This window comes from Sturnira hondurensis, unplaced genomic scaffold (genome assembly GCF_014824575.4).
Source record: "Sturnira hondurensis isolate 20B ecotype Veracruz unplaced genomic scaffold, ASM1482457v3 Scaffold0004152, whole genome shotgun sequence".
NCBI classification, from domain to species: Eukaryota; Metazoa; Chordata; class Mammalia; order Chiroptera; family Phyllostomidae; genus Sturnira; species Sturnira hondurensis.
Window position 1 is genome coordinate 9,340,753 of NW_028076783.1, and position 14,853 is coordinate 9,355,605.

At 39.7% G+C, this 14,853-nt stretch overlaps 1 protein-coding gene across 6 annotated transcripts in view; it reads left to right on the plus strand.

Moving 5' to 3' along the window:
* Positions 1 to 14,853, plus strand: part of PPP2R2B (protein phosphatase 2 regulatory subunit Bbeta) — a 434,480-nt gene that overhangs the window by 315,388 nt on the left and 104,239 nt on the right. For all 6 annotated transcript variants that reach the window (XM_037044990.1, XM_037044991.1, XM_037044992.1 and 3 more), the window contains 3 exons: positions 5,644 to 5,741; positions 8,615 to 8,780; positions 14,640 to 14,752. In XM_037044990.1, the coding sequence (XP_036900885.1) occupies positions 5,644 to 5,741; positions 8,615 to 8,780; positions 14,640 to 14,752 (377 nt within the window). The remainder of the gene's footprint in view (positions 1 to 5,643; positions 5,742 to 8,614; positions 8,781 to 14,639; positions 14,753 to 14,853) is intronic.

Below are 14,853 nucleotides of genomic sequence, written 5' to 3' on the forward strand. Positions count from 1 at the left end.
TCCACCACTCTAAAAACAGAATGGTGATAATATCTAAGCATTAAGATTAAAAAAAAAAATCTCTGACTTTGAGTAGTGAGGAAATGACCATTGGCCCTAAACTGAGTTGAGTCATATCTGTAGAGACCAGTAGTATTAAGGCTCTGTATTTGCACCACATTTTTAACGTTTGGAAGCTCTTATATTTCTGTCAGCTCACTTTATTTTCATAATTGTATTCCTCTTGAAAAATTATGTACTGCAAAGGGGCAATATGAAGGCCCACTTTGGAGTGGTGAAACAGTTCTATATCATGATGGTGGTAGTGGATACACATCTCTGTGCATTTATCTAAACCCATAAAATTGTGTGCCACCATAAATGAATTTTACCACATGGGAATTTAAAAATTTTTTGAAAGTTTAAAAAGTCACTCAGATAAATGCTAAAATCTCTTTTTTAGTTTGAAAAACCAAACCAATTAAAGTTGTTTACAAAAATTGTGTATTTATGGTCATAATAAAAAAATAGAAAATACTGGAATTTTTTTTAAAGAAGACTAAGAAAATAAATGAACCATCCACATTCTACACCAAAGTAATATAATTTTGGCCTCTCCCTCACAGACCTTTTCCCTATGAATGTTTGTGGATTTACAGGAATTAGCTCTAGTGTCCATGGGAGTCAGATTGTGAGGGAAATTCCATTTTATATTTTAAGCATCTTCTTAGTATTGATGGAAGTTTTAGTGAATATGTATTACTTTACCAGTTAAAAATATATTTTGAAATAAAAATATGTTAACAAAATTGCAGTCACCTTACATGCACTTTAATTGCCTGCTTCCTCTTTAAACTTTACTACACATTAACCTCAGCAAGGCCGTTTTGGCACAATCCCAGTAGCAGTACCTGGGCATATCTTGCTGATAAATGCTAAAATCAGACTTCTTTTTCCCTCCAATTTTGGTGGAAAATATGCTCCAACACACTATTTCAGTTATCAAAAACTTACCAGAGTTTCTCTAAGAAAATGGTTGCTATCTTTGGACCATGAAAGAATCCAGAAAGGAATTCACAGTTCAATGTAAGTGATAGGAGTGTTTTTAATTCTCCCTGGGAAATTTAAGAATCCCATTTGTTTAATCCACAAAGTCATTGCCAGTCTAGCTAGAAGCCCCTGGGTAGGGATGACAAAGGACAGCCATGCCACCTCCTCTTACTGCAAGGCCCATTGCTGATTAATCATGGCACTTCAAGCTGGAAGGGACCTTCCAAACCCTTCTCAACACAAGCTTACTATTTGTGCCATTCCACCATTGTCATCGCTATGAAACCTATTTTTTATCCTTGCTGATATCCTGGTCTAGCTGAAGAGACAGGAAACCCTGCCCAGAGTCAGCCTGACCATCAGGAAGAAAGCCAGTTAGGAGCAGATGGAATTAGTCAGCTGATTCAAGTAGAGTAGACTTTCTAGTGTTATCTACCAAATGTTTCTTAGGTGAAAGATGACATGTTTAATGGCTTCTGAAGGCTGAATTGCATTACTCTCTCACTTCAATCCCTTTGCCTAGGATTGATGCTGAAAAAGGGCAATGCTAGTAACCTCTCAGTAAGATCTTGTCCTCTCAGAGCGTTTGGGTTTAGGTCCCCTTTAACTTTCAAATGAGTCATCATTTGGTCACTGTGCTATTGTACAGGTCACAACAGTCACACCTTGAATTGTACTTGGCCTTCTAATCCAGGGACCTGCCTCAGCCCAGTGTCCTGGCAGTACACAGACTCCAGCTGAGCATGGTACTGTGGGCAGCTAGGGCATAGGCTAGAGGACCCCTCTTTCTTCTACCTCACCATCACATGAATAGAATTGGCTGAGTCAGTTTCTATTATTCAGATAAATGGAGACTTCATGTATGGAATTACCAACCTGGGACCTTTGTTGGATGGTGAGATTACTTTTTTAAAAGAAAAAAAAAATGGTCTTAGCCAAGCCCATTGAACTAGAAATGGGGTTACTGGGCCACCATCTTGTGGAAATTAAATCAACACAAATAGGTGTGGAACAGGGCAAATGTCCTACTTCCTTTAAAAATCACGTTGACTACATTTGGCCTCTATACCTGCTTTTGGTTCCTGTTGTTTTTGTTTTTAGTCAAAGACACACACTTAATCCACAAGTCTCTAGAACAGAGGGAAAATGCTGTGTAGTTTATTGCTCAACAGCATTAAAGGCTGGGCATTTAATAAAATTGGGTCAGATGAACTGGTCATTTAAGTCCAAAATCATGTTGAATTTGATGAATTGATTCCTGTTGACCATGATTTCAGATGAAGTTGTTGTCTCTGATTTTGCTAGTTTATTCTCCCCATATCCTAGTTCTGTAAAAGTTGTTTTGTCTTAAGCAGGCTAAATTTACCAATTTAAACTGCTCTACCAAACAGCATGATGCGAACCCAAGAGAATTTGTATCAGAAGTTTCAGTATCTTGAAATTGGAATGTGGGGTGATTCATGAGTTTTGCATCAATTATTAAACAGTAATAGATGAGGATCTGCAGAGATTGATGGGGCAGTAACGCATTCTGGTTACACCTACTAGCTTAGCCATGATAAATGAGGCAGGAAACATGAAAGTTCAGAACAGGCTTTACCTTGAGCTGCAATGGCAAGTGCTCTGAAGGGAGGTAGACAATGGCTAGCTATAAACAACCTAACATACAGACCAACTGACTGGCAGGATTAAATTAAAAATAAGGACTTGCCAAAGGGATAAAGGAATTTCAGAATTTCCTTTGTGCCCATCACCCTTTCTCTTACAAGATTCTTGAGGGCAACATAGTACAAATAATGATAACAGCTGGGGAAAAGGGGGTGTTTTTATTAGCTGGGATCGTGTCTGAGGCCCCATACTTCAGAGTTCTGATAATACTGGCTTGGATCATGTGACTTAGTCTGGAGCCTGAATCCTACTCTGTGTGTGTATATTGATTATTTTTCTTTCTCCAGTTGGTAAACTGAGCCAGAGGCTGACCTTGGGAAAAGCTATTAACTCTTCTGATACCAACTTCACCAAAAGGAGAGGCCCATCTTTTAGTTCCTAATACGTGGACCCTGAAGCCCACCCAGGACTCCAGAGTCTGTGTTAAAACTGCCACTGAAAGGGAGGATGTCAGCTGCCCATAAACGGCATCTTAGCCCCCAGACAGGAGAAGAGAGGAGCGTGGCACTGTGAACCCCCAGGCCAGTCTCCCCACCACCCTCTCACCTCTCCCCATTTCCCTTTTTCTCTGGAAGGTGTGCGTATCTTCAGCAGTTTGAGTGCTTTGACTCACTGCTTAGTACTGAATGGAATTCTAATGGTAAGAAACAGCCACTTCTTCCTTAGGTTGCACCCGAGTCAGGAAGCTCTGTGAATAACCTCAGTGCTAACTAACCACTCACTGAAAGGCCAGAAGTGGTAACTTAGGAGTGTACCCTGGAACGCTAGTGCTTTTCAAGCAGGGCATTCTGAGGTGACTGCAAACATCCGACAGCCGCCGTCCCTCCTTTGTGCTAAGATGCACAAACTGTAACGAAGAGAAATGGTCAAATAATCCACTGAGGGTCGTTGGCTTCCCAGCCCTGCTGGGCTTTCTTTTTCCACAGTGCACCCTTGTTATAGAAATAGGCCTTCTGAACTTACCTTTGGAACTAAATAACCACGCAACTTACTTCATGTTTCCTTAGGGTACTGTTCATTTGGAGGGCTCTTCCTGGGGAAGAGCTAGGACTAGATTTCCAGTTGAATAAGAAATGGAGTGGTCTTTTCTGAAGGAAGACTGTAGATCAGACATCACAAGTGGGTGACTTACACACTGTCTTCAGCCAGAAATATAGATAGGCATATATATTTTTTAATATCCTGGTCTTGAAAATAAATTAGTTGCCCATATATAAAACTTCAGAGATTTTGCGTAAACAACTGAATTTCCAACTTCTTTGTTTCATTTCAGTCTTTTATCCTTACCTGAGGACTTACAGATGGGAAGGAGGGAGAGAAAGGGGTGGGGAGAACATTAGTGCAGGAAAGAAACACCAATGCCAGAGAGAAACACAGATCAGTTGCCTCCCCTATATACCGTAACCAGGAACTGAACCTGTGACCTTCCAGTTTCTGGGACGGTATTCCAACCAACTTGAACCACACTAGGGCCTCCAATTTTTTTTAAGAATATCACAATATCTGGCAATGCTTGAAAAAGTTCATGGCCACAGTTGGCTTAAACTGAGTGGTGACTAGTCCCCTAAGAGGAGACACAAGCTTTCTGCTTCCCCTGGCTTCCTTCACTCCATTTACCTAGTGGCCCTGGAGAGCTTTGAATTTGCTGTTCTTCAGGCCAGTCAGCTAAGAGGCCCCAAAAAGAAATCATGAATTGTTCTTTTAAATGCATCCAGCTTGAAAGTGACTATGGTTAATGCCATATTCTTTTTTCTTCTGCACAAAGAATGACTGTTAAGAGCATTTTCACATATGGAGAAGGACAATTAAGTGCAAAATGGAGAATTATGCACTACTTACCTGAGTAAATCAGGTATACAAAGAATATCCTGAAATGATGATATTAAAGTAAGATGTGAGATGTGAATTATTCAGGGGCAATTGCCTTAGTTTTCCAGCTCACTGTTTCCCCTTTTTGCCTTTCTCACATGGACATAATCTTCAGAACATTCCTGTATCAAAGGCCATAGTCATAATTCCCCTGCCCTCTTTTTAAAAAAAAAAAAATTATTTGAACTCTCTGTAGCGATTGTTGGAGCCCTGCAGGAGAATAATTAACCTCTGACATTTTTCTAAAAATAACCCTAATAAATCCAATCATAGGTAATTTACCTGTTCATATTTCTCTGGGGGTAACCATCTTTGAAGAAAGACTTAGCAGGCTGGCATTCTCCAGCAATTACCTGTGATCTGAGTTCCTGGCGCCTGTGTATTTTCTCAGTTTGGAAATATAGGGACACATTGCCCTCTCCTCTCTGACCTCATGACCCTGTTTTTTCAGCACCCTTCTCCTGGGGTTGGAAGAAGGCCATGCTCTTACAGAAAGGTGTATTTGGCTCACCAAAAAAAAGGGAGCAAGGGTCAAGCTGGAGCATTTATGGGGCCTTTCCTTGAATTTCCAGCTTGCTTAGGTTGCCAGTGAATTTCCATGTCTGAGCTTTAGGCATCCTAGCTTGGCTTCATCAAGGTTCCCAGCCCTCATTTGCATAGCCACCACTGAAACCTATTTGGGGAGGCTCCTTGGTGTCAAAGCAAGGGAAATGCAAGAGGTCCAGGAAGGGGGTGCAGGCTCTGTGGCTCGTTGAAAATATTAAAGAAAATGGCCAGTTTCCCTGAGACTTAAAGAAATTTGTTTTCTCTTGCCCAAAATAAAAGGATCTAAATGTACTTTTTCCTTCTGTTCTCGACAGATGTTCCAGGAGACCACAGAGCAGTTTGGGCCTCTAGGAAATTTACTTTCCCAAGTGCCACTTGTAGTGACACTTGAACTACAGAACATAAAACCCTTGTAAATTCCACTGCAGACAAAGCCTTAAGGCCTTAAATGCAAAGAAAAGTATGTCTATTATCTATCGTTTCAAAGTAAGTGTGCAGTTACTTAAATTGCCTTTGTCTTCTTCTTTTCAGCTGACATTATCTCTACAGTAGAATTCAACCACACAGGAGAATTACTAGCAACAGGGGACAAAGGGGGTCGGGTTGTAATATTTCAACGAGAGCAGGAGGTAAGTGGCAAGTGAATGCAAAATGACCCTTTTCTTCCCTTGTTAAAGGAGGCCTCCTACTGTTCCTTAATCCTCAGAAGTCACCCTTAACCTTGGTGCTTGGATAGCAAGCTAAAAACTGCCAAAAAGTTGTTAATATCTCCAGTTCATGAAAGCACCTGAAAATAGTCTTTCCTGGGCATGGCCTTATCTTTTTGAACCTGGGTATCGCACGTCTCTTCTGAGCTGCAAAATGCCATGGGTGGTTTTTGAGCATAACTCTGCCTTTTGGAGTGAGATTTATTCTCGAGTGATTAAAATTAAATCACCCCTCATGCCAGGTTCTCCTACAGAATATGTAGGGGAAAAAATAATTTTTTGCCAACAGCTGCGAAGGGACAACTTGGGTCAGTAGAGAAGAAAATTATAGCTCATTTCACCAGAGGGACTGTAGTCCCCCAGATGACATCTGAGCAATGCAGGGAGCACACACTTCACTGGAGGTGACACGAAGGTCCCAGGAGCTGAACGCTGTATGCTTTCCAAGCAGGCATTCTATTTCCACTGAATCTCTAACAGCCCATTTTTTCCTGGGATTTGGGTTCCACTAGGAATTATTTCTCTTTTTCATATAAATTGGGTGGGCTAGGGGTGTTATCTGCTTCTGTTTTGTCAGAATGGAGTCATGGCCCTATGTGATTCCCTGGGCCTCCCCTGGCAGGGTCCTAGAGCTTCCAGCAGGCCAGCTGTGTTCTAGTAATTCTCCCATCTGCTCTGACCTGCCTCTGAAATTCACCCAGAGCAGCATCAAAGGGGGAGGCCCGGTGCAGGAGAGAGACCTCACCAGAGTCTTCCCTAGCAATTTAAAGCCTGTTTTGTGCCTCAAAGCCATTTATGTTCCACCTCCCTTCAAAAAAAAGGAAAGCCTCATTTAGAGGTGATATATTTGGTAATTGCACATTATTTGCAATTATTTTCTATAAGGGCATCAGAATCCCTTGGGGTTCTGTATAAATTCAAGTGTTCAACATTAAATCAGGCACCCAGCCTTTTCCATTGGCCCTGGAAATACAGAAATGTGGCTGGCAAGCAGGAACTAATAGCTCTTCGTGACCTGGAATTTTTCCTGCTTTTCCAGAGCTGCCGAGTGCTAATTGGTCTGGCACATACTGCACACACTGACAGTTTGATTTGGATGGTACCAAATCAGCACTTGGATAAATTTATCGTTAAGGTGGACTGGCTCTATCTGTAGTAAGCAGGCTAGTCACAAGTATGTCAGCATTGAAAATCTTCTTAACACTGATTTTCAAACCTTTGTCTTCAGTTTTTTAAAAAATCCAATTAAGTTCACAGTGATGATAAAGAGGAACTGGAGAAACTATTTAGCATAAATTATCCAGGACAGCATGTTGCCGGGAATATTTCGATCCACGTTTTTCCATTCACTATACACAGGTTTCACCTATTTTAATGGACTGCAATTTTTGGGAAGCCTGATTCATTAGTGGAATGAAGGAGACATATTTTCCAAGGGAGGGTGGTTTGGTTTAATAAAAATAAATAAATAAATGTCCGGCATAATAACATGCAGCTAAGTGTTTAGCTTTGTGGAGAGGCTTAGGGTTGAAACAGACAGTGAACCTGAGAAAGAGAGCCATGTGACAGCACCTAGAACAGGTTTGTTTGCCATTCCTGGGAGAGACTTCTCAAGATGCACTCTCCTGAAGAGTTGGCTCTCCCTGAGTGAACCTCAGGGCCTTCCCTAATCATATTTAACACCTGGGTATTACTACCCATTGGGAAGTTGAGATTTGGGTTTGGATGTTCCGTATCCACCCAGAAATACAACTTTTTAAAAATTGAGCCTTTTATTAAGAATCAAGCTTTTAAGAAGACCTGGATTTGAATTTTTGAGCACAGTTTTCCAAAGCCCAACTCTCGATACTCTTGGTATCCGGTTCTCAGAGGCTGGAACAAAACCTCCCTCCCCTCTTTCCTCTCTTCTCTTTCTTTGTTTTATGCCCTATCTTTCCTTCTTTCCACCTTTCTTCTTTCTCTTGCCCCTTTCTGCAGACCCTTTTCTCTTGCTTTTCATTCTCATTTATTTGGCTCCTGCTGTTTGCACTTTGCATAATCAGATCTGGAGGAAAGCCAGAAGTTAAGTGTCCTCATCTCCCAGTGAAACACATGTCTTCTCTTCTCCTGTCTGTTTTGTTACTCAAGTTAAAAAAGGGGGGCGGGGCGGGGTGGGGGAAAGAGCCAATGCCCAAATCTACTATTTACAAGTCCTGTGACCTTGGAGAGTATCTCTGAGCCTCTTTTGTTTATTTCCCTGCTCTGCATACCTCTCAGAGATGCTATAAGAATTTGGTAAGATTTTTAAATGGCCAATGAAAATGCTATAGCTTTGTCCTCTTTGTAAGGGATTGAAAAAAGTCTGTATGGACATCAGTGTGGGATGGCTCCCACCAAAGGACATTGAAGGTATCCATTAGGGTGCAGAAAGAAAATATTAGAACTTTTAGTTATGTTGGTTTTTTAAAACACATATTGATTTTAGAATTATTTCCTCTTTTAACTCATAGCCTATGTATATGTTATAATGTATACCATATATTATCACAGAATTTCATGTATATAATTTTAAGTATACATATATTGGGGGTACTAATAGTTACCAACAGAGGTAGAAGAGCAGATGCTTTGGAGGCCTCTGAGCTAAGGTTAAACTTGGGATGATCAGGGTCCTGCTCTCATCCCACACTGACAAAGCCTGCCCATCCCACCACTAATGATTCTGCTCAAAATATAAAAGAAAAGACAGAAATTGGTGAACTTGCAGATAGCCCATGTGATTTCATCTTTGGTGTTTTTGTTTTCCCTTCCTACAGAGTAAAAATCAGGTTCATCGTAGGGGTGAATACAATGTTTACAGCACATTCCAGAGCCATGAACCCGAGTTCGATTACCTGAAGAGTTTAGAAATAGAAGAAAAAATCAATAAAATCAGATGGCTCCCTCAGCAGAATGCAGCCTATTTCCTTCTGTCTACTAATGGTACGTGCAAGTGACTTCGCCTGTTGGGTATCTGTAGAGATTCAGTCAGCCAAACCATGTATTTCAATTTCTTTTAGAGAAATCTCCAGAGATTTCAATTTTAACCTTTTTTAACCTTGAATACCGTCAAAAAACTTCAGAACAATATTTGCAAGGTGCCTGGCAGAAGGCCTAGCCCAGAGTAGGCCCCCATAAACAGCAGTTATGCTTTTTAAATATCACCAATTTCTGGCTGGATTACTGAGCACCCTTAATTGCAGTTTTCAACTAATGCAAATCATTTCTAGGTGTGGTTGTAATGTGACTTCCTCTCTTAAGATTCATTGCATGTTATTCCAGGAACACGTTTTAGGAAACTTGCGTCCCTGTGAGACTGGCATACTGAATAGAAGTTATTAATCCCTGAATATATTTTGGGGTTTTTAAAGCATATGTCTGTGTCTCTCTGACCAAATCACATTCTCTCAGGACAAGTCCAGAAGAGAGAGGACCCTACCAAAGGGCGGATGAAAAAGTAGTTTCTTTCTCTTTCTCCCTCTATATTCTTCTAATACCACTTGTTGATTTAGGTAGAATTGATATAAATAGGTCAGAGAGAGAAAATGTTGGGAATTGAATTGAATGTTGAGTGTCAAATTCTGTGTTAATTCAGGAAGCCTTTATACAATGGAACTGCCTACCCCAAACTTTCTTAATCCCCTTGCTGAAAGAAGCCATCTATGCTAGAAACAGTTTAGAATACAATGATATATTAATGGATGCTAATTGTATAGCATAACAATTAAGAGGATTAGTGGGTAAAAATTAAACACCCTTTCTTTTTTTAAATTTAATTATTTTTCAAGTACAGTTTTCTGTCTATTACTCCCATCCCAACCCACCCCCTGTGCTCCCCCCTCCCTCCCTTTTCCACACTTCTTAGTTGTTGTCCATGTATCCTTTATATTTGTTCCTCTAAATCTTTCCCCTATTTCCCCTGAAATTTCCTCCACTCTGGTCACTGTCCCGCTGTTCTCTATTTCAGTGTCTTTGGTTATATTTTGCTTGCTTGCTTGTTTGTTTTGTTTAATCACCCTTTCTTAAGAAAATCAGCTAGAGAGTGATTCTCTTCATCCTGTGTGTGAGTCTATGTGTAGTGTCCATTTCAATAGAAATCAAAAAGCTAGGGATTTGCTATTTGCCTTCCCCCAACATTTATGAAGGGAAAATGCTCATATGCCAAGTGAAAAAAATGCAAACTATGTATATAATATGATCAAATATATATTAACATTTTTAAAGACTAAAATGAAACACACCTAAAGGGTTTTCATGATTAATTTTTGATGATGTATTATGGGGTGATTTATAAATTAGTTTATTTATCATTTTTATTTTCAAAGTTTTAACAATGTATTTTATTTTAATTTTACAAAAAAGAAGGGGACTTTTTAATGCATACAAACCAAAAATCCCTCAAATATAAAGCCAGTGTACAAGTCTAAAAGATGACCATTCTGAAAGAGCCAGTTTAGAGTTGTTCGTGTGGCTTATCTTGACATGGCCAGATTTCCACTCATCTTTTTTTCCAGATTCCAAGTAATTTAATTCTTTCCCATAACTATACTTATTTTTTCTGGTTTTTTTTTTTGTCCCTGTCTCCTGAAAGCCTAACCACATGAATTTGTTTCAGTTTCTCCTTCTTAGTTTTGCTGTTGAAGTTTCACTCCAAGGCTTTTACAGATTCAACACTGCTTAGAATAAAAAAGACTTCTGATGATTTTGTGTGACTTAATTACTTCAGGCAGAGAAAATGTCTGATTATCTGCTATGGCTAGCTTACTTTATATTATGAAATTTAGCCTATTGATTATTATAATAAAATTCAAAGACATATTAACTCCTTCATGGGGGGGATGGGGAAAAATCAGTGAAATGCAATGAAGATTAATTATATAGCATAATGTTCTGTTAATTGAATTTTTAAATAGTTTTTTGATTAACCAAGGATATTATCTTCCCATTTGGGTTGCTACTTCATATGCCAAATGCATCTCCAGATGATTCTTAGAAGAAAAATTTCCATGTTCTTTTGTGATTTTCTTTTGTATCCTAATATTGAGGTTGAGAATTCCCCTTAAGCCAAATAGGTTAACATGTGAAAATTGATGGCAGACAGTTGGAATTACTGTATAAAAGAGAAAATGAAGATCAATGATAAGATTGTGTTTAAAAGCTGCCACAAGTAATGATCAACTACTCAGAGAGGCAGCCAGAAGAAAGAAAAGGTCATCACTCATAGTACAGCTACATGCTCCTCAGACTTTTTTTGTTCACAAAGCTTCAAGATAGGGAGTCAAGAAACACTGTGTGATAATAAAGTCCAGAATGACTCCAGGCAACCCAGCCATGGGAATTGGCTTGAATTCACCATCAATTATCTTTTAAAAATGTGCTTATCGGCTAGAATATATTTCCAACTTTACCACTTTTAATGAAAAATAAAACCGATGTTCAATTGTGAATCTAGACCTTGAAATTATTTATGAGATGAAAACAGTGCTTTACCTAGCTCTTGCTTCTGTCTTACTACCTGTGATGAGAAGGGAAATATGTATTTGATTTGGTATATACACTATTAAAGGGGTTATGTGTTCATTATTAAAAAATTTAGAAACTAGAGAAGCACAATGAAGATAATAAAAGTGTTCCCTCCAGAGAGAACCATTGTTAATGGCTTTTTAAAGAAAACAACAAAGAGGCATGGATAAATCTGTTTTTTTTTTCCCTTAACAAAAATGTGATATATTCTGTAAACTGGTTGGCAACCAGATTTTTTATTTAATAATATAATACTTAACAGGAATATCTTCCTAAATGTTAAATATTTATCTAAAATTCCATATGATTCTTCTATAATTTACTAATAAATCTCCCATACCTAGACCTTTAGTTATTAAATTCTCACAATTATAAATTATATATTTATAGGAATAGATATTATGATTATGAAAAAATTCATAAACTATGAGTGTTATGTCTATTTAAAACAGTTGTATAATTACACTCAGAAACAGAATGAAAGGATATATGTAAAATTTTCATAATAGATATCTCTGCCTAGTGGAATTGAGGGAGATTTTAATTTTTTTTACTTTTATGCTCATTTTTATTTTCTACAATTATATATATGCTTTGTATAATAAAGAAGGAACTAAAATGAAAAAATACAAAATCCAAATATGTAATATTATTATAGGTTTTTATTTCTTACCCAATAAAGTGAATAGAAAAATCCTACAAGGGTCTATGCAAAATGTTAACAATGATTGTCTCTGACTGGAGAAATTTTAGGTGATGTTTTATTCTTTATGCTTTGCCTATGATTTCTCTATTTCTCTATATAGCAATTTATTATTCACTAGAAAAAAATGTAGGGAAAGAATTGCCTTACAATTGGGAAGGATGCATGGCAAAGCCAAGCAGTTGAAAGTATTTGGTGTTAAAATTCACTGGTTTGGGTTCAGCTGAGCAGCAGCTAATCCAGTGACAATGTAAATACAGCCCAGGCTTCATTTTTGTCACAGTCCCATATATAGCATGATATCCAGAGAGGGCAGGCCCAGGGGAGGGCTGACATGTGGACACAAAATGCCTGGGAAAGGTACCCCCACCTGCTGTCCCAGGACAAGCCAGAGTAAGTTCACAGCTCTTACACTGGCAGCCATGACCAGCCTGAATGATCCCCAGATTTTAGGAAATAGGCCTTTACCTGTTAAATTACCCAAATTGTTGCTGAAAGCCCACTTCACAATTCAGACCTCTGAGGATAAGGCTTTTGGTGAGGGGAGATGGAAGAAGGAGAGGAGGGGGCAAAAGAGAAAAGGAATCATAGCAAAGGCAGGGTAGAGGTGGGTATCTCTTCCCCCAGCAGTCTTATATAGAGAGGAAGTGGAATGTGCTGACACCACCTGGGTGAAGCTGACTCTGTTAGAGCAACAAGTTCTCACTGTAGAATCGGTGCCCAGTGTGCTAATTCTAATAATTGCTGCCATTTGTGAACCATTATTAGACCCTGGCACTGGGTTAAGCCTTGTACACAGAGTGTTTCATTTAATCTTCATAGGGACTCCCTGAGGAAGGCACGATTTTCCTTAATATACTAATAAAGAAACCAAGGCACAGGGAAGTTATGCATCTTTATTTGTAAGGTTAGAGTATTTGGGACACATTTCTACTAAAAAATTACTTGTCATTTACCTGACATTCAGATTTAACTTAGTGTTCTGTAGTTTTTTCCCCGTTCAATCTAGTACTTCCATTTGTCTGTCTCTCAAGATGCACTACTTAGCTGCCTAGTAGTGTGAGAATTGCAGTTCTGGGCCATGCAGCTGGCTGGCCGGCATGGCTTGGGGATAAGGCCCAAGGTAATCTGGTTCCACACTTGCCTTGTGCAGGCATAGAGGGAGATTCAGAAAAGGCACCTGAGTCCCTTCCCTTCCAGAAGAGAAGTTAGAACAAGTACAAATCATGATGGCAGAATCTGATGAGGAAGTCTTCCAAAGGCCTACTGCAGCCCACAGACGAGAGGTGTTTGGCCCAAACATGTTTTCTTATAAAATGGAATTGAATGTCTGCACTTGGGACATGCTGTCTCCAGCTCCCCAGAGCCCTCAGCCCCTATCACTCATTCCCTCGTCTGCCTGAGCCCTGTAGACATTGGTCTTCTCACCCTGTTTTATTGCCACAGGCATTGGACTTCTCACTCCATTTTATTGCCATAGAGAATGACAGGTATCTGCAATTGGTATAAATAAAGTATGGGGACAGGACAAGGGTGAGAAAGGTAGTTTCCAGGTGGGAACTCCAAGGTGACTGCAAGAAGAAAAGAACATTTTGATGAATCTCCTTTCTTTTATTTCCCTGAGTGTTGTTGGCAACAAGCACTGTGCAGGTGAGATTCGTTCATTCTTCCAACTCATATTCATTAACTGTATACTGTGTCCCAGGCATTGTTGTTGGTGCTGGGGGTAATGAACAACAGTTAGAATCCCTGCTTCTATATTGAGTTTATATTCTAGTGAGGGAGATGTAGTAAATAAGTTGTCTGGTAGTGAAATTACACTGAGGAAAAATAAAGAAGGAAGAAGCGGTTCTGAAATGAAGTATATTTTTTTATGTAGCTTAGTTAGGAAAGGCCCTGTGAAGTTGGGTCATAGGGAGACAGCAAAGAAAAACATCATGTGAAAAAGACAGGAAAGGGCTGTCCTGGCAGAAGGCACAGCTGCTACAAATGTCCTGGGGCAGCAGTGGCATTAACATAACGTGTACAAGGAGTTATCAGGAAACCAAGTGGCAGGTACAGGGATGGTGAGATCAGAAAGGGTGAGGAAGAAGGGGGTACAGCTCATGGAGAGCCTCTCAGGTCATGGTAAGGTCAGTGTTAGGTGAGATGGGACACAAATATGGGAATAATAATAGTACCTACTTCTCTGGGTGACTGTGGATATTAATTCACCATGCAGAGTGCTCACATAGTTAACCCATCTATGTGGCTACTCTTATTATTCAGTGTTCAATAACTATTTTTATGGAATGAATGTAATTAATGTATAAGCTGTTGATTTAACAGCTCACTGCGAGGAAGACTGTTTGTCTCTACACAGAATATGTTTTTGTTCTGAAACATGAGCTCTGCCTTCCAATGACACAAGATTTATGCACCACAGTCCTCAACAGGAGCCAGCCCCTGTGGCCATTCCTTTCATTATTACCTCTACCTGTCCCAATCCTGCCCCCTCCCCAACCCAGAAAAAAAAACCTTTCCAACTTTTTCTTCACTGTAACATTGATTTGATGTCCTCTGGCTACCCTCCACAGACAAAACTGTGAAGCTGTGGAAAGTCAGTGAGCGTGACAAGAGGCCAGAAGGCTACAATCTAAAAGATGAGGAGGGCCGGCTTCGGGATCCTGCCACCATCACAACCTTGCGGGTGAGTCCAGTGGCTCGTTTTTGCCACGGTCTTTGTGCCTTCTTGGCCACCAGGGTCAAGGTGAGGGCTCCTCAGGTTGGCCCCAAGCTGGCTGCTGTATA